At 40.5% G+C, this 15,295-nt stretch overlaps 1 protein-coding gene across 2 annotated transcripts in view; it reads right to left on the reverse strand.

Moving 5' to 3' along the window:
* The window catches only part of TAB2 (TGF-beta activated kinase 1 (MAP3K7) binding protein 2), a 63,484-nt gene that overhangs the window by 19,120 nt on the left and 29,069 nt on the right, over positions 1–15,295 (reverse strand). The window contains exons 1-2 of one of the 2 annotated variants that reach the window (XM_048936158.1): positions 3,990–4,101; positions 37–323 (exon numbers count right to left, since the gene is read on the reverse strand). In XM_048936158.1, coding sequence (XP_048792115.1) covers positions 37–66 — 30 coding nt within the window. In that variant the 5' untranslated portion in view covers positions 67–323; positions 3,990–4,101. Of the gene's footprint in view, positions 1–36; positions 324–3,989; positions 4,180–15,295 lie in introns of those variants that run through there. The other variant, XM_048936157.1, reaches the window with a different exon arrangement.

The following is a 15,295-nucleotide window of genomic DNA, read 5'->3' on the forward strand; positions in this document are numbered from 1 at the left end:
CCAAAAAGGAACAGGCCAGGCTTGCAACGCCCTTACATTCAACTTGAATGCATTTGCTTTGGACATTTTTTTTTTTTAAAGACTGCATCCAATCAGTTCCAAAATTACAGTGATGTCAACGAGCAAATTGGAGAATTCAAGGGGGAAACGGGGGCACATGGAACCCCTGGCATCTTCTGGCTGGCAGAGGCAGAGTTTCAACCGCTTCTAGTTCTTTATAGACCAGAGAACCGGTTGATGGCAGAATTGAGCATATTCCAGCAAAACAATGCCCCTCATCTTAGCTCTGCCCATGTCCCAATTGAGTTTAAAATGCTGGCACCCTGAAAGAGAAAGAAAAAAAAAGAAAGAATAAGAATGCTGGAGGGAAATGAGGAAGCAAGGAGAGGACGTAGACTTGAGGTGCAGGTGGTTATAAAATGCCCCAGACACACAAAAAAAAGAACCAAAAGGGACAATGTCCACACAGAGGGGAAGCTGTGGCAATCCTTTTGAGCGAGAAGGGGAGGCTTGAATGCAGAAAGCTTGCTTTCCAGGCAGAATGGAGGGATGCAAAACTCTTCTGGAACACTCGATGCAGTCAGCCCAAGAAAGCAGTAAGATTGTCAGTTCCCTAGATGATACAGATTTCCATTTCATGTTAGTTTTTGGTGGTCCTCTGGTTTCAAGATTCTAGGTATCGCTTGGATATTTTAACATTGGGCAAAAGAAAAGCATTGAGAAATCTGTATCGTTTTTCTGCACAATTCATAGTGATCTTAAGAAGCCTTGGTTGTGATAATAATCTTTTGCCACAATCACTATGAAATGCATAAGTGTTCGAACTCTTTCAGGTTCTCCCATGTGATATTTTATACTTCCTGTTGTAAAAATAGCTTCACTCTGACACATACTGTGGGGGCAAGGCAAATCACAGCACTTCTTATACAGTACAGTACATTACTAGTTGTATCTCGGAGCTAGGCTACAGTTATTACATTTACCAGAAATTAATTCCACCGTGCTCAGTTACTACAGGGCACAACTTGGTATGCAGATATTGTTCCAGAAGCACTACAAATACGTGTCCAAGTACTTTCAAATCCCACTGTCCAGTCTTTACCACCAGCTCAAGTACACAATTTCTCAGTTTGGAAAGGTTATATTATTATTTTTTAAAGCAGTCCAACTTAGAGTCAGAAGCTGATTCAGAGAATTTCAAACACCAAACTGAGGATTTTTTTTTAGAAATCTCAGCTTTGAATAACCTACTAACAACATCACATAAGTAGTTTTAGGGTGTACTGAATTAGTGTAATAATATTGTACATATGGAACATATGCATATATAATCTTTTTTTCTCCTTTAAAAACACTTACAAAAGCTGACCTAAAAAAAATTCGCTCAAAATCCAAACTCTCATTCCCTATCTCTATCAAAGTACAGCATGCACAATATCTTCTCTTCACAGTTTTAAGACTTCTTTTTATGCAAAAAACCAAATCCATTGTATTCAGTAGTATTCAAAGACTGCTGAGTTTTGAAGAGCCATACGCTATCTTTTAAAGAACCAAGAACCAAACATCCAAAAGGTGACAGATCTTGCATTCACTCCTACTTCATTGACCTTACTCAATAAGCAACTCTCTCATTTTAAGAACAAAACTGTATCTGTAGCATAAAAGTTAGACTAGTTCTACAGAGAGCTAATATAAAAAATAGCAGTGAACTATCCTGAGAACAAATACAAGCAGTCTATTGTCTGGTTCAATTTTCCCTACAGCTAAATAATTAAAGATTAAGGATTGGGGAAAGCCTGAAACCTCATAAGTCCACTTTCAAATCAAAAACAATTCTCTCAAGAACTGCTGTTTTCACAAATTCTCACTCTATTACAAATGTAGAATTATGATCGAGTCTTGAAAATTCAAACATTTAACTGGCACAATCACACTTCCAACAGCACAACAGGCACAGCACTACTTGGATGCATGTATGCTGACTATATATATCCCATACGTAAGTATGGACACATGTATTTTACATATTAAAATACATATAAAAATAAAACAATGAGCATTCTTTACAGCATAATTCTATCATCAAAGACATGTCATAGCCATAGCCCAGAGACAACCAGCTTCTGGGAACATACTATCTTTTTCCCAATCAAATTTCGTATGTTGTTGATCATTGTGAGTATTCACACAATCCTCCATTATCCAACATACTCAAAGGCTGAATACTATAGATAATGATGAAATCCAAACAGCACGGATATTTTGGGATCACAAGAAAATGCAAAGCAAACACACTTAAGCAACACAGTTAAGTAAGCTTAACAGAAATCGATGCCATTCAGAGGGACCTCAACAGACTTGAAAGGTGGGCCCGTGTGAACCTGATGAGGTTCAACACAGCAAAGTGCAATGTTTTGCACCTGGGCCGGAGGAATCCCAGGCATCCATACAGACTGGAAGGAGCGGTCCTTGAGAGCAGCCCTGCAGAGAATGACATGGGAGTCTTGATGGATGAAAAACTTAACGTGAACCAGCAGTGTGCTTTTGCAGCTCAGAAGGCAAATGGTGTTCTGGGCTCCATCAGATGAGGGGTAGCCAGCAGGGACACAGAGGTGAATGTCCACCCTCCACTCTGCTCTTGTGAGGCCCCATCTGGAGAATGTGTCCAGGTCTGGAGCCCCCAGGACAAGAAAGACAGGGAGCTGTTGGAGAGGGTCCAGAGGAGGGCCATGAGGATGATCAGGGGACTGGAACACCTCCCCTATGAAGACAGGCTGAGGGAGCTGAGCTTGTTCAGTCTGAGAAAAGAAGGCTGCAGGGTGACCTCACTGCAGCCTTTCAGTACCTAAAGGGAGCCTACAAACAGGAGGGGAGTCAACTCTTTGAAAGAGTTGATAACAGCAGGACAAGGGGAAATGGTTTTAAGTTGAGGGAGGGGAGATTTAGGTTGGATGTCAGGGGGAAGTTCTTTACAGAGAGAGTGGTGAGGTGCTGGAACAGCTGCCCAGAGAGGTTGTGGATACCCCGTCCCTGGCGGTGTTTAATGCCAGACTGGATGGGGTCCTGGGCAGCCTGGTCTAGTATTAAATGGGGAGGTTGGTGGCCCTGCATGTGGCAGGGGGGTTGGAGATTCATGATCCTTGTGGTCCCCTCCAACCCAGACCATTCTGTGATTCTGTGAAACTACAGACATAGCATTAACAATAGCATCAGACAAATTCTTTATTACTTCTGAGACCAAAAGGAATCCACAAATCAGCAGCATGGATTCCAAGGCTACAGTAAAACAAACTAAGGCCACCAGGCAGCCAAAGAAGAACTGGGTAGAAACACATCAGCACATCACATCTGTCCAGGTGTCACACAGCCAACACCAGGCTGATTGCCTACCTGACTCTGGCTAATATCAAGAAGACAAAGGACTCAGGTGTGTGGGGATTACTACATTCTAAGGCTCCCTGTTGTAGAACATATGTAAGGCCACCAGCACCAACTCTGCAGGCCAGGTGAGCTGGGGCAGAAAAACAGTGGAGCAGGCAAATGCCAAGTAATGAGATCAAAGTCTGATGGAGATCAAGGTGGCAAAACTGCTTCTGTACCTGTGACGCTCGAAGCATACAAAAAAAAAAAAAAAAAAAAAAAAAAAAAGGCAGAGCACTGTCTTAAAAAAGTGCTTGCTGGACTTTGTATCTATCTTTTGGCCACAATTTAACTTTGGCTCATGAGACGGCCAAAAGGCAATGAATATACTCATTATCAAGACTGCAACCTCCATGCACACTGCTTCACAGGATGGTTTGCTTAGGAGGGGCCAATCCAGCACAGCTTCCGATTCGGAATAAATAAATTGGCTGCGTATATTTGTCTCATTCAAAGAAGAAGACAGAAAGAAAAACAACCTGCTTTCAGTACAGACACTTACACATGGTTAGTTAACACTTAAAATAAGCATAATCAATTACTCATACAGTTACTAACAGAACACTGACCTGTAACATGCATCTGGATACAACACCTTCAGGTACCTCAGGAAACTTCTGTCGCAGGTCATGTAAAACCTGAATATCAATTTGCTGGCTTCCTTGGGCCATTCGTATATTGCCTGGTCAGGATTGTTTTTCAACAGGCAGTTTTAGGCCTTAGTAAAGGGAGCACTCATCTCTTCTGACCCAGCATTTTCTGAAAGAAGAAGGAAAAATTTAAGACACTGAATGCAGGCACTACTGATGTTAAAACGTCAAACAGAATAAAACCTGAAAAAAAAAAAACCTCCTCAAAAATCCTCTTCAGTTATTAAATCTAAATCTGCATTTTATGTCAGTGTTTTTCCACACCACGTCTGGCTAACAAATGTCTATTCAGTCTCTTACAACCTTGAAAATTGCTCATGTAAAGGCATATCTGATCAATTTTTTTTTTTTTTAAAGAAGAATATAAATTTATCAAAATATTAAAATTAATTGTTTAGGACCAGCATTTTTATTTCTTTAAAACATAAATTCATGCAAAAAAGTTTACATCAAAAAAGGGAGAAAGCATTAGTTTAGCTTTTGCACGTAATTAGTTACATTTTCCCAGTTACTGTTTATTACAAAAAATTGGGGCTAGAAGTTCAGTGTTTCATAAGTTTCAGGATTTACTAGCAACAGCCTATTAGTTTTCACCTGATGCATTTCAGAGATTATGACTGGAAGAAAACAACCTACAACTTATTTCCTCAATTAATTTTGTGTCTTTTTTAAAAAAGGAAATTATGAAGAATATACTGTAACCAGCCAGTCACACTTGTACAAGATATCTGTCCTGAGCTTACAGCATCCCACATGCTTTTACCAAGAACAGTTTCCAGCAATTAAGTTTGGAAGAATGTAGAGTTAAGCAAGAGAACGGTATCTCCTTTGTTTTCTTATAGTCATATCCATTTGTAATATTAGTTTACCCATAGCAGTCAACTCCAACATTCATTTACTTCACAAGTTAACAAGCCACCGAAGATGTACATCAATATATTCACTTTTTCCTTCCCTTTCTCTGCCTGCTTTTCTTTTTTCCCCCATCATGCCTCCCATTCAACATGCACCATTACCCTACTGCTGCCTTAGCCTTCACAGGTGAGCACTACTGCAGTTATCTCCCTACACAATGCATACACTGCTACAGGCAACTTTTTATGCCTCCATGGGAAATACTCTGAAAAATTGAACTGGCTTGGAAATATTTGAATTGTTGCTTCTTCCTTTTGTTAAAAGCCACTTTGTGCTTCTATGATGCTTTTTGCTCACTAAACACTGCCCAGACGTATGTCTATGAAGAGTAGTAACTTAAGAAAAATTAAAACATAATATTGTATCCTTAAACATAGCAAACACTCCTCTCTCACTCACATCAGCATTTCCTGCAGAGCTCCCCTTCCTTCTCCCCCTTCATCTGAGCACAGGACTTTCCTCCCTGCCCACAAGAAACACAAAGCCCTGTTTAAGCACTCAGAGCACAGCCCTGCCAGGCACCTCTAAAGGCTCCCTGGATCTTGGCAACACAAACTCCTGCCAGCGACCCACCAGCCCACTCTGCAAATGAGTCTACATGCTTGTTTTTCCTATACCCTTATTCCCTAAAAGGATACTACTGGGGAGTTAGTTAGGAAGTATTATTGCCAGTTCCCTAGTCATTTTCTAGAGCATTAACACTGCTTGTGATTCAAGTGTAATCACTGCAATGCCACAGCTTTTCTTGAGACTGAAAAGATGGAGAAACCTGCAAAGAACTGATGACAAAGCATGAAGCACATGATTTCCAGCATGAATCACAAGACAGGCATAATGCCTTCCACGACATAAGGCCTGAATCACTCCATTATAAGATTTCTTCAACTCCTGTGTTTTTGGTGGTCTGAACTGGTAAAATTACCAGTCAACCTGTAATCAGCTCAAACACTTTCTATTGTATCAACATAATCTAAAATAGCAATGCTTTTCAACAGTCTGCCGGCAATTCAAGATTTTTCTCTGACAAAGAATAAAAATCAAAATACATGTTACTTTGATGACTCTGCCCATATATATTACATATGTATGTGGAATAAAAGTTTGTTAGCTAATGAAATAGAGAAGACTAGAGGTCCTAAGAATATTCCATTTAACATCTGCTCACAATTTTAGTCTCATAAATCCCATTCTCTATGATGGAATTGTAATGCATATTTAATTAAAAGTATGGGAAAAAACAGGAATTTTTGTTAGAATACTCAGAGATACTTTGATAAAACAAAGACCACAGATCTACCCACAATTTTTAGTGCACATAACAATGTAATATTCTACTATTGAAAATAAAATCACAACTTCTAACAGCCTTAGCATACAAGTATCAGCCAGGACTGCTAGAGTTAGAAATTCAGATTATGCATTCCTCCCCAGAGCACACATTCTGCTTATCTGACTATTCAAGTTCAGTTTCCCTTCTCTTCATGCACTTTAATAATGGACACAGAGCAGCCCAGCTCTTTAGGAGCTAGATTTGGTTTCATTCAGATCCATCCAACTCCAAACCTCATGTGGACAGAGGTGATCAATACAAAGATCTGGCAGAAAGTCCCACACACATAAACCAGAAGCACCACACTTCCAAAAGGCGACAGGCACAGTATGACAAGAGCTCAGCTAAAACAGACATATCTGCACTGATCCTGCAGAAATTTACTCTCTGTACCCCAGGAGTGCCATCTCAAAGGAACAGAAATACCGAAGCACACTGGTACACAAGGTACCCTGTGGCAGCTGCTCTAAGTACCCAGGATCCATAACTTAAAGGTAGCATGGATACACCTAAATAAGCTGTGGCCATACCTTAGACTGTTAGACACCTCAAAGGAACCTCAGAAACTAACAACGGGCAATGGAAGATAAAATATTTTGTTTTGAACAAGTCACTCTACACATTTGAAAAGTAACGGTTAAAAAGCAAACTGGGGCAGCAAATTTTGGTTTATGCAATTGAAGGAAATCATCTTGGGCAGAGAGAGAAACATGGATATCTAACCTAAAAAAAAAAAACAACAAAAGGTTGTTGTTTTTTTTTTAAACCAGAAGAAGTGCCAGGCTTTTACTGTGTACTACCACGGAGACAAGCTGTAATAAAGGGACATTACAGTCAGCATGGTTAATAAATAAGTAAAGAAAGAAAGACAATAAATGAAGTCAGAAAGCAGTCTTGCTACATTGGCCCACGTACTGGAGAGTTCCTTTTCCTTTTCCCTCCCCCTGCTATGTGCAATGCAGGAAAAGGCACACACGGTGCTCAGTTTGTACACCTGCTGCTAAAATGACACTAAAGCCCATTTGTATTTTGGTATGTTTTTCTGCAGCTTTCATCTTATCACATGTGATTTGCACTGAATATGAATTGCTCTAAATCACGTTGTGCTGTTTAGCTAACAATGCTAGAAACATATTTCATCTAACAGTTTATTTTAGGAATCTGTTTGTAAATATTTATTGAGAATGCTACGAATGCAAGAACAAGAGCACACTTTCTTGAACAAGGGCTGCTCTGCAAGTACTGCCTCCTATTCTATTACAATGCCTATAACATCACATAACATCAGAGGCAGATGGTGCTGGTATGACAGTAGAGGCTGAATCTTCCCTAGTATCTCGCTGCATTTTGTTGCCACGCAACAGATGGCAGCAGAGGGGCAGTCTGACAATACAATGCCTGACATAGAAGTGTGTATGAAGCAAAGGTGTGCTGTTGAATGTAGAAGTGGCACCCAATGACATTCATTGACAGTTGCTGAACATTTCTGGAGACCAAATAGTGGATGTGATCTCAGTGAGGTGAAGAGTGGTGTATTTCAGCATCAATAACAGCAACAATGGGTCACCTCTACGTGGCATGCAGGCTCTTGTTCACAGCTGGTGAAAGTGCACAGCTAATGGTGGTGACTGTGTCGAAAGACTGTGTTTCGGGACTGAGAATTTTCTCTATCAAATAGTGTTATTGTGCTCTTTGTATTTGATGCAGTTTCTGTGGAAATAAATAGGAAGCACTACTTTCAGAGCAACCAAGAATGCAGATTATAGATGTTGCATATAAAATACTGCTCTCCTGACAGCAAATGAGATGCAACAAGTCGCAGTTTGAGGCCAGTAGAGGTTGCTAAAGTGCCTATGGAGACAGCAGCCAAGGGACTCCTGGCATTTCTTTTCATGGATCCAAGAGGTACAGAAAGACTGTAGAAACAAAAGCAATTACAAAACTGATAATAAAGGAAAAAGAGCCCTCTATACTTCAGTTCCTTCACCAATACCAAATAGCCTCCCTGAATCCTCCAAACTGGGTAGCTGAACAATGAATATCTCAAAAAAGGAAAACTTTTTTTCCTCCGCACCCCACCATCACGCTTTCTTGAGCTGTACCCACCCCACATGTTTAGCTACTTTTTATCTGAGTACCAAGTCAAAAGCAAATATAAAAACAGCTCTCCCGTCTTTTTAGCCAGATCCCAATTCTGACACAATACTCCAAGTCGACAGCGTAACTGCAGACTAACCAAAGATCATCTTCCAGCAAGGACTCCCTTACACCAAACAGCTTCAATTATCAGAGAACGGTTTGGGTTGGAAAGGACCTTTAAGATCACCTGGTTTCAAATCCCCTGCTATAGGCAGGGATATCTCCCTCTAGACCAGGTTGCTCAAAGCCCCATCCAGTAGAGCACATAGAGATATCAGTATTATTTCTTTCAGCTTTCTTTCAAGAAAGCAGAGATGTCTCTGGTCTACACTTAGAACCAATAATCACAACAGAAGCTTATCAATCTCTATTCACAACCCTCAACGGGTTCTCCAGCAGTAATAACCATCACAAGTTAATCACCAGTTTATACTTGCTATGTGTCAGTACCTCCCTCTAGAATTAAGCTAGAGGTGTATTTTTGTATTTTCACTGCCTAAACCCCTCCCCCCCCCCCAAAAAAAACCAAAAAACCCCAAAAAACAAAAAAACCAATTCACAGATTAAGTGCCACATTTGCCTCTTGCAACTTGCCCCTTCAACCTCCCCCATAACAATTCCCACACCTATTTCTACTTTCTTATTTTTGCTCATCTGTACCTGAAAGTCCTTGTCAAATACTAGACTAGAAATTCCTGCTACATGTGTTTAGCAAATAGGGAGAAAATAATAATAAAAAAGAATGGAAATCACCGCATGTAAGGCCAAATCATATTAAAGGAACAGACTCTTTGCTGTAGCAAAGACTACACAGCTTTAATTACAAAACTGACAACTTGCATTGGGATTGACGAGCAAGCAAAATCCAAATAGAGAAGCACCAAAACTGTGTGAATCTTTGAGAAGCTAGAGTACAAAAAAGGTTTAGAAATCTAACTGTATGAAACAGTGAAGTAATGGCTTCCCCCGACGTAACCACAATACACTTTTTCTGAATGCAACACACAGTCCAAAAGTGCAGACATTTTTCTTCTTAAACCTAAGAAAAAGTGGGCAGGGAGAAAATTTTGAAACAAAACCACTCCTCCAAAGACTCCCATATTCACTCTGCAAAAGGGATTAAGTGAAACAACAGAAAACAACAGGAAAACAACAGAACTTACAATAATATCATTCATACTTTTAAACGTGTATTTTTAAAGAAAGAGTAGAAACCAACTGGTAGAAAACTAGTTTATTCAATTAAATTTAATTTTAAAAATTACAAATTCAATTTTACAACACATTGCTCAGCCTTCCTATGGCTATTTTAAAGTCATCTAACAGTGCCTGCAGTATCTCTACTAAAAATAAATAGATAAGTAAATCTTCCTATTAAAAAAATACAGGTTATCCTCCACTTGCTACCATCCACTTCCTACAGAAAGAACAAAAATATCAGCTTATCTAAAGTACTGCTTATGGCCCTATCCTGAATCTATGAAACAGCGATACTTGTTACTCAATTTTTTAAAATCAATCTCTTCAGACAAACAGGAATTAAGAGAAAGGATATAAAAGTGATCTGGTCACATGATCACAAAAAGAAAAAAAAGAGAATTATAAATACAGCATAATGAAGAGCTCATCCCCAAATACAGCACGTAATTATATTAGACAAAAAACTTGTACCAAATAATGACAAGCATGGGGAAGATGGAAAAACCTACAACATCTCAACAAAATAATCTGTTCCTTTAAAAGATCTATTCTCAATGACCAAACTTGGGAGGGCTCTACATTAGAGCATTATTTCTAGTGCAACCGCTCTGAGATTTCAGAGACAGAAGCAGGAAACACACTTCTGTGACCAATCTTTACTTTAAAAAATAGTTCAAGAAGAGTGAAAGTCTACATGCAAGCAATATTTGTTTAACTAAGCCTGTTTTTCTCTCCAACTTGCTTGACTGGGTTGATTTGATTGATGCAGGAGAAAGAAAAAATTTAAAAGCTTCCTAAAATGAAGTGATATTTTTAAAGGAGTTTAAAATGGAACTAGATGCTACAGTCTCCTACAGATTCTCTGACCAAAGCACACTGACCGAAGCGCACTAACACAGTTAGAAATATTCCCATGAGTCAGACAAACGGCCCTTTGAGCCCAGTGCTGTCTCCAACAGCAGCAACAAAAAACAGGAAGGGCACATGAGCCTGAGCCATTCTGTAGTACATTCCTCTCACATTCTTTAAGTATATACAGATGTTTGGTCAAGGAGATTAGAACAGATCCCTGTCTACAGCCCTTACAGACCTGCTGACTTGTATTTATCCAACAGGCTTTTTAACTTGCTGAAATTTCTCTGCCTCCACAATATCTTGTGGCAAAAAAATCCAGATTTTACTACTCAGTGCTTACAAACATTAAAAAACAAACAACCAAACAAAAGTCTTCTGTCCTATAAGCTTTTAGTGCCAGACTTAGTTCTGCATGCAATGCCTTTGTAAATTTGCAAGCTTCATTCATAAATCCTTTTATGCTCCTTCCCTTCTCCAAACCAGTAAACTGGACTTTTAAGTCTCCCTCTGCCTTCTCTTTTTTAAACCTTCTGCCCACCTTCTGCAACACCAGTATATCCTCCCTGAGATAGCCAGATCACAGAACCCAATACTTGAGAGTCTGCAGGCTTTTCTGGCTGCTGCTGAACACTGGGTCTATCGTTTCAGATAACCACCATAAATACATGATCTCTATATTGAATTGTAACAGCAGTTCTGAATGTAGTACCTGTGAGCATCACCCAACCTGCTGCGTAACACAAGACCACACAATGGAATTTGAGTCACTTACTGATAATCCTTATTCCCATCTATGCTTCTCCTTCTTCATAACTCCAAGAATAAAAATTCTCAACTTTGTGATGGAAAGCCTGTTGTTACTGCCATCATACCAGCAAGTACATAGGGTAACAAGCACCTGAAAACGCTGGTTGGTTTACTTCTGTATTCTAGCTTTCATAAATTTTAAATCACTGAGCAACACTGTAGCTGGGAGCTGGTTCCAGAAGAGTTCGTAAAATATTTTTAGTTTTTATGTCTGACTTAAGCCCAAACCAGACCTAAGTTTTCCTTGAATAACTTGTCCCCTAAAACACTGTAGATATGTGGGGAACTTGCCAGTAACCCACTGCAATAAAATGGAAGTGAATGACAAGTTCATTCAATAGCTTCAGGAGCCTCTACAATAGTTGACTCTGGGCCAGAAGACATTAGCCTGCAGCCCAAGTACAAAGAAGCCCACTTAAAGTCTCACAACTCCAAACACTCTCAATATCACAAAACCACACTCCAGTTATACCTGGAGCAATACAGTTTACAAGTTTCTGGCTCCATCACCAAAAACTGCAGTCCAGCACGACTGGCTACATCAAAGCTGTGAACCTCAATGCATCTCACTAGTCCCTAGTCCTATAGCAGCAGCTTACCAGGTCAGATCCAGCTTGTACTCACTAAACTCACCAATATTTCCTTTAAAATTATTTTGTTAAATGAAGCAGACATCTGACGAAACAAGACTTGTGCTCTCTAGGAGGCCACAAACCTGGATCTTTCCTAATACTCTTTTTTTTCCCCAGTTTAAAAATGAAACAAGACCAAATGCAAACTTAGTTTTGAATCAGTTTTGAAGAGGCAGAGGCACATGATTACTATCAGGGGAGCCACCGAAGGACATCCCCGCGTGGACGGAAGCACAGAAAACAAGCATAGCATCTGTAGCCTTCAGTAGCTCTCACACCTGCAATATCTCAGGCTTCCTCAAAGTAAAGCTCTCTTCAACAGTATACATAAACAGTTTATTTTTAGAAGACACATGATTCATCGGAGAAATAAATATAGATGGAAACAGTTTGAAATCGCTTTTTAAAAAAGCAAAACAAAGAGAATCAAATCCGCAGTGATACTCAAATGAAGAATAATTACTGAATTTCAACTGAGGACCCAACAGCTTTTGCAAAACTACTTATCTACACCTCAATACACAACCCTCGTAGAGACAGCTCTTGACTACAGCACTGCCATAAGGTTTCCCACTAATCACTTACGTAGTTTGCTCTTAAGATACATCCATTCTCATTCTAAACAAGTACAGCAAAATCTATTATCAATTATGATATACTGTTATTACAGCCTTCTCAGTAGAAACACTGTCAGACACACTTTAAACCTAACTGCTGTGTTCTTGAAATAACCATCAGATTTATCCATGAAAAAGATCAAAAAACAACAACAACAACCAAACATATTCGGTTTGCTAATTGAAAGTGTTTTTCCTTTATCCTAGAACCACAGAATCATAAAACGGGTTGGGTTGGAAAGGACTTCAACCTCTGCCAACCTCCAGATCTGATACTAGGCCAGTACCAGTGGTCTAGTTGCCCAGGGCCACATCCTACCTGGTCCTGAACACCTCCCAGGACAGAGCATCCACAGTCTCTTTGGGCAGCCTGCTTCAGCATCTCACCACTCTCTCTGTGAAGAACTTCCCCCCAACATCCAATCTAAACCTTCCCTCCTTGAGCTTAAAACCATTCCCCCTTGTCCTATCACTATCTGAGTAAAAAGTTGATTCCCTTCCTGTTTATAATCCCCTTTTCAAATAGTGGAAGGCTGCAATTAGGTCTCCTCATAGCCTTCTCTTCTCCAGGCTGAACAAGCCAAGCTCTCTCAGTCTGTCTTTGTAGGGGAGGTGATCCAGCCCTCTCATCATCTTCATGGCCTTACTCTGGACCCTCTCCAACAGCTCCACCACCTTTCCTGCACTGGGGGCTCCAGGCAATTTCTAAAAACTAAAGAACTGTCAACTCTCCATTCAAAAAACAAAAGAATTAAAAAGACTGAATGCTAACATACAAGCCTCATTTATAATGCTTTTGCTTTCGTTTGTAGATACTTAGAATTGTTGAATGCAAAATTATCCCACTGATATTTCCAAAATTCACTGGGAAGCCTTTGCAAATGAACTTCAATAAGACAAGCACAGTTGTCCCATACTGTCACTGCTTGTGAGGTAATTCAATTTTTTTCTATGTATTTTGGATCATTTGGTTGACAGCCAGAACCTCTGGAATGTCTCAGTACCCAGACAAATATCTAACTGATGCAATTCAAGACCAAAACCAGCAATACCATCACAGATTGGACAGGTAAATTCTTGGCTGGGTAAGGAACTGGCTGGAAGGCTGGGCCCAGAGAGTGGTAGTGAATGGAGCTAAATTCAGCTGGTGACCCGTCACAAGTGGTGTTCCCCAGGGGTCAGTGCTGGGTTCTGTCCTCTTCAATATCTTTATTGATGACCTGGATGAGGGTATTGAGTGCACCCTCAGTAAGTTTGCAGATGACACCAAATTGGCTGGAAGTGTGGATCTGCCTGGGGGTAGCGAGGCCCTACAGAGGGATCTGGACAGGCTGGAGAGCTGGGCTGAAGCCAATGGGATGAGTTTCAACAAGGCCAAATGCCAGGTCCTGCACTTTGGCCACAACAACCCCAAGCAACACTACAGGCTTGGAGCAGAGTGGCTGGAAGACTGCATAGAGGAAATGGTCCTGGGGATATTGATTGATGCTCAGCTGAACATGAGCCAGCAGTGTGCCCAGGTGGCCAAGAAGGCCAATGGCATCCTGGCTTGCATCAGGAACAGTGCTGCCAGCAGGAACAGGGAAGTGACTGTCCCACTGTACTCAGCTCTGGTGAGGGCTCATCCCAAATACTGTGTCCAGTTTTGGGCCCCTCACTGCAAGAAAGACAATGAGGACCTGGAGCGGGTTCAAAGAAGGGCAACAAAGCTGGTGAGGGGTCTGGAGCACAGGGCTTATGAGGAGAGGCTGAAGGAGCTGGGAATGTTCAGTCTGAGAAGAGGAGGCTCAGGGAAGACCTCATTGCTCTCCATAACTACCTGAAGTAGTAGTGGGGGTCGGCCTCTTCTCTCGTGTAACAGTGATAGGACTAGAGGGAATGGCTTCAAGCTGCAAGGAGAGATTTAGGCTGAATGTTAGAAAATACTACTTTTCTGAAAGAAAAGTCAGGCACTGGAATGGGCTGCCCAGAGAAGCGGTGGAGTCACTGACCCTGGAGCTGTTCAAGGAATGTTTGGATTTTATGTTGAGGGATATGGTTTAGTGAGAACTACTGGTGATAGGTGTATGGTTGGACTGGATATCTTGTAGGTCTTTTCCAACCTTGGTGTTTTTGTGATTCTGTGATCCCAGATCTGAGTTTACATCTTACAGTGGTTTTGCTTATGACTCAGTTGCTATTTGCAAGGTGTTTGCAAGTTTCACACTAATACTAAAGCAAGCATCCCCAGAAGTGAGGCAAATCAGATAATCAAGAGACACGACTGCATTTTAGATGGACCATTTCAGAACCGAAGGTGTCTCTCAGTATTCGCCCACACACAGAGACAAACAAGTCTTATGAATACAAACTGCCAAAATCTCAGTGGCTGTATCATGAGTTTGAAGGAGAGTCTACAGTGCCGTTTTTGTTTTGTTTTTAAATCTCTCTTCCCAATGAGCAGGCCCAATAAATGTACTGGGTTCCATACTTCAGTGTGTATTTATTTTGAACGCTGCTCTTCTTGAAATTGAATGCATTTTTTGTTCTTTCAGTTCTACAGTGTATTAGGTCATTCAAGGTACAGAGATAGAAGGGGTAAAGGTAGGAGACAAAAAAAAAAAGAAAAATGTTTGTAAGAAATGTAACAGGTAAGAACTGGCTTCCTAAACAACACCGTGCACCTACATTAATGTTTTATGCCTATTTGTACAATCTTACTGAAGGTTTGTATTTTGCTAAACGTGTTGG

This window comes from Lagopus muta, chromosome 2 (assembly GCF_023343835.1).
Source record: "Lagopus muta isolate bLagMut1 chromosome 2, bLagMut1 primary, whole genome shotgun sequence".
Classification (NCBI taxonomy): domain Eukaryota; kingdom Metazoa; phylum Chordata; class Aves; order Galliformes; family Phasianidae; genus Lagopus; species Lagopus muta.